This window comes from Penaeus monodon, chromosome 14 (assembly GCF_015228065.2).
Source record: "Penaeus monodon isolate SGIC_2016 chromosome 14, NSTDA_Pmon_1, whole genome shotgun sequence".
Classification (NCBI taxonomy): Eukaryota; Metazoa; Arthropoda; class Malacostraca; order Decapoda; family Penaeidae; genus Penaeus; species Penaeus monodon.
The window spans coordinates 47,564,009-47,569,008 of NC_051399.1; the positions used below are offsets into that span (position 1 = coordinate 47,564,009).

Consider the following 5,000-nt stretch of genomic DNA (forward strand, 5'->3'; position numbering starts at 1 on the left):
ACATATAAAGATGAAATGGTTAAAGGCAATCTAAATGCAGCTATGAACATGTGTATTCTATTACAAAATTATTCATGGGAATTTCCAAATGGTTAATTCATTTACAAACCACGTAAGGGAACACATCAGGTGTCGCAACAATCAAGTAATTCCCCTTTTTGTTAGAGATCGAATTAACCTAGACAGGGGCACGTCAAATGGAAATACGTGGGACCCCAAGATATGGAACATGATACCATAGTACTATAAGAGACCATTTTAATGGAGATAAAAGTGTTTTGATTGAATTTGACTTTGACTTGACTCTCCCTGCTCTCATCTCTCTCTCTCCTTCTCTCTCTCTGTCTGTCCTCTGTCTCTCTCCTCTCTCAGTCTCTTTCCTCTCTCTCTCTCTCTCTCTCTCTCTCTCTCTCTCTCTATCTATCGATCTATCTATCTATCTATCTATCTATCTATCTATCTATCAATCTATCTATTTGTCTATCTATCTATCTCTCTACCTATCTCCCTCCCTCCGTCCCTCCCTCCCTGCCCCCCCCCCACCGACCTTAAGTCACGTGACAGTGACCTTTAAGACGCCATCTTGTCTCGAGATCTGCTTTTTTCTTTTTTTCTTTTTCTTAGTTTCCTAAATCGAGTGGATTTGCTGGTCTGCTTGTTTGTTTGTTTTTGTTGCTTCTTTGTTGTTGTTTATCTTCATCTTCTTTTTAATTCTTTTTCTTTCTTTTCTTCTTATTATTTTTCTTCTTTTTTTCTATTCTTCTTATTCTTAAATAGTAAGCAATGGTTATCTTGTTTTTTCTAGATTTTCTTTTTTCTAATTTCTATTTTTCTTATTTGTTCTATTCTTTTTTCCTTCTTCTTATTCTGCTCTTTCGTAAACGCTCGATTTTAATCAATTATTTTATTTTTCTCATCTCTCGTCTCCTTTTATCTTATCTTTATTACTCTCTCCCTCTCTCTCTCTCTCTCTCTCTCTCTCTCCGATCTCTCTCCTCATCTCTCTCTCATCGCGTCTCTCTCCTCTCTCTCTCATCTCTCTCTCTCTCACTCTCTCTCTCTCTCTCTCTCGTCGTCCTCCTCGCGTCTCTCTCTCGCTCTCTCTCTCTTCTTTCATCTCACATCTCTCTCTCTCTCTCTTCTCTCTCTCTCTCTCTCTCTCTCCTCTCGTCTCGTCTCTCATCTCTCTCTCTCTCTCTCACTTATCCTCTCTCTCTCTCTTTCTCTCTCTCACCGTCTCTTTCTCTCTCCTCCTCTCTCACTCTATCTTTCTTTCTTTCTCTCTTTCTCTCTCTCTTCATCTATCTCTATCTCTCTTTCTTTCTCTCTCTTTCTCTCTCTATTTTCTTTCTTTCTCTCTTTCTCTCTCTCCTCTCTCTCCGTCTTCTTCGGTTCCTCGTCTACTCTTCCTCTTCTCTCTCTCTCTCTCTCGTTCATCTCTCTTTTTCGCTATCTTCTCTCTCATCTCTCTCTCATCTCTCTCTCCGCTCTCTCTCTCTCTCTCGTCGGTCTCTCCTCTCTCTCATCTCTCTCATCTCTCTCTCTCTCTCTCTCTTCTCTTTCCCTCTTTCTCTCTCGCTCTCTCTCTCTCCCCTCTCTCTCTCTCGGTCTCTTCTCTCTCTCTCATCTCATCTCTCTCTCTCTCTCTCTCCTCTCTCTTCTCTCGCTCTCTATCTTTTTTCTTCTTTCTCTCTTTCCTCTCTCTCCTCTCTCTCTCTCTCTCCTCTCTCTCTGCTCTCCTCTCTAACCTCTTTCTTCTCTCTCTGCTTTCCCTCTCTCTCTCTCTCACTCCCTCTCCCGCTCCCCTCTCTCTCTCTCTCTCTCTCTCTCTCTCACTCTCTCTCATCTCTCTTTCTCTCTCTCGCTCTCTCTCTCTCTTTCTTTCTCATGTGTGGTGCAGCGGCAGCGATCTCGCCTAGCAATCTTGCTGACCTGCGTTCAAATCCCTCGCCGCCAGTGGATGGTAACCCCGGCCATTCCTTGTACACAGGGGATAATTTAGAAGCAAAATGATACAGACAGTACGTCACACCAAGAATATCCATTGTAACAAATGGAATCAAACTAAACCTTTTTATAAAACCTTATAAACCGTCTCTCTCTCTTCTCTCTCTCTCTCTCTCTCTATCCTCGTCGTTTCTCTCTCTCTCTCTCTCTCTCTCCCGTCTCCTTCATCTCTCTCTCTCTCTCTCTCTCTCTCTCTCCTCTCTCTCTCTCTCTCTCTCTCTCTCTCTTCTCTCTCTCTCTCTCTCTCTCTCTCTCTCTTCTCTTTCCTCCCTAAGACGCTAAACCGCCATACTCGTATGAACTGACGGCCATGTCCCGTTACCTCACGCCCACCCACCCACGTCTCCCAATAGTACGACCACCCACACTCACGCCCACCCAAGTTCCCGCCCACCCACAACTACCTATAAGCATATCCACCCTCTCACCAACCGCGCCCACCCGCTCTTACGCCCACCTACGAACGTCGCTCACGCCCACAAACGCTCTCCAACCCACACACGCCCGTCACTCACGCCCACACACGCCCGTCACTCACGCCCACACACGCCCGTCACTCACACCCACACATACCCGTCGTTCTTACGCCCACCCACGCCCGTCGCCCTTACACCCTCGGCCTAAAGGGGCTTCGCGTGGGTTAATGAGTGTAGCTTCTGATAACAAAGGCTTTGTCGATACTCGATGCCGAAATTATGTCACGAGATGCGCGTTCGCTGTAGGGGGTGGAGCTGTCAGTGCGAAATTCGTTGTGTGATATTTATAGCGCATGGTGTGTGTGATGGATTTGTGGCGTATAACGGTTGATATATATGTAATAAATGCTGTATAATGTTTGCCAATTGATGTGTATTTAGATCGTATGACGCATAAAGGCGTATGACGTAGAAGGTATAGTGTATATATGGTGCAAATTTGACAAATGTAATGTTTGGTGTTTAGTGTGTGACGCAAGACGCGTATGTATAGTGTCTGGGATTTATTACGCATAGTATATCAAATAGGCTATAGAGTTTAATGTATATACCATGTATAAAGCATAGTTTATGCACTCTGTAATGTATATAGCATTAGGCTTAGATTTTATTTTATCTATTTATTTATTTATTGGTTATCTTTATTATTATTATTATTATTATTATTATTATTATTATTATTATTATTATTATTATTATTAATATTATTATTACTATCGTTATTATTATCATTATTATTATTATTATTATCATTTTGTATTATATTCGTTGTTGCCATTATCATCAGTGATATCGCCTACTTTACTATTATCATTACCAGTATGAGTATCATCATCATCATCAACTTCATCTTTATCACTAACGTCACTGTTATTATTGTTTATATTGCAATCGTGATCATTTTCATAACTACTAGCATTATTACCATCACTACTATCAATACTACAACTCTATTATCACCTTCATCATAACTACCATTAGCCCACTGCTACCATAGTCTACTACAACTACAACTACCGCCATGACCATAACTCTCATTAACTTATCACAACCACTAAAACTATAAACATCACCATGACCATAACTACCATTATCCCACTACAACTACAACTACAACCATTTTGTATTTTCATTTGTTTCTTCGTCTTGTTCTGTTGTTTTTTATTACTCTCTCTCTCTCTCTCTCTCTCTCTCTCTCTCTCTCTCTCTCTCTCTCTCTCTCTCTCTCCCCTCTCCTCTCTTTCTCTCTCTCTCTCACTCACTCTCTCTCCCTCTCCCTCTCCCTCTCTCTCTCTCTCTCTCTCTCTCTCTCTCTCTCTCTCTCTCTCTCTCTCTCTCTCTCTCTCTCTTCTCTTTGTCTCTCTCTCTCCTCTTTTACCTCACTACAAATACAACAACCATGACCATAACCAAATACGTCAGCCTTTTTCTCTGTGCATCTGACCCTTGTTACGCCAGTCTGCAAGAACACGTGCTTGGGTTTGTGTGTTTAGCAAACGCATATATACAAAGGCAGTATTAGGAACATCCACAATTTGTTTTCTTTGCTTGTTTCTTTCTTTCTCTCATTTCTTCTTCTTTGTTTGTTTTTTTATTTTTTTATTTATCTTCTTTTTTTTATTTTCTCTCCTTTTTTCTCTCTCCCATTTTTGGAATCGAGTTACTGGTCAATTTGAGATGCGTTGAGATGGACCAATATGTTTGAGGTTATTACTACTATTGTTATCATTATCATTATCTTTGTTGCTATTATCATTGTTGTTTTTTTTTCCTGTTTATCTTTGTTGTTTTGCTATCATCACTACTATAATTATTTTCTTGTCACCATCAACTTTACTATAAAAATCACCGTTATGATTATCATCATCTTTACCATTATCACGATCAAAATCACCATCATCGCCACCATCACCATCATCACCATCATCACCACCACCACCTTCTTCACCACCATCGTCACCACCAACATCCTTTTTCTCATCACCACCACCACCATCATCACCACCACCTTCTTTACCACCACCAACATTATTACTCTCACCACCATCACCGCCATCATCACCACCACCTTCTTCACCACCACCAACATTATTACTCTCACCACCAACACCACCATCATCCCCAGAGCCTTCCCCACCTAACCCCCCTCTTCTTCTCCCCCCCCCCCAACAGGTACCCCCCTCAAAAGCAGGTCACCCGCCGACCCTCCTCCGCGACCTGCAAAAGCACCGCGAGCGAGAATCGGGTCAGCCTCCAGGTACGCTATTCCCAGGTCACAGGGACGCTCGAGCACCACCAGGTCCTTCTCCGCCACCTCCTCCTCCTCCAAGCAGAGATGGGGAAGGTCGACCTTGGAGCTGGAGGAGAAGGTCGTCGACGCAAGGGGCACCCAGGTCTGATTCTGGGTTTGGTTAGTTTCCATACATTTGCTCCCGTCTGTTCGTGCGTCTTTGGTTTCCTATGTTATTTTTTTGTTGTTGTTTTTTGTTTTTGATTTTTATGCTTTTTTTTTTCTTT

General features: G+C 42.3%; 1 protein-coding gene across 1 annotated transcript in view; it reads left to right on the forward strand.

Moving 5' to 3' along the window:
• Positions 1-3,882: 3,882 nt before the first annotated feature.
• LOC119580738 overlaps positions 3,883-5,000 on the forward strand; it is a gene marked incomplete in the record, with an annotated part of 37,817 nt that continues 36,699 nt past the window's right edge. Inside the window, 2 exon segments of the mRNA XM_037928833.1 lie at positions 3,883-3,954; positions 4,656-4,893. Coding sequence (XP_037784761.1) covers positions 3,883-3,954; positions 4,656-4,893 — 310 coding nt within the window.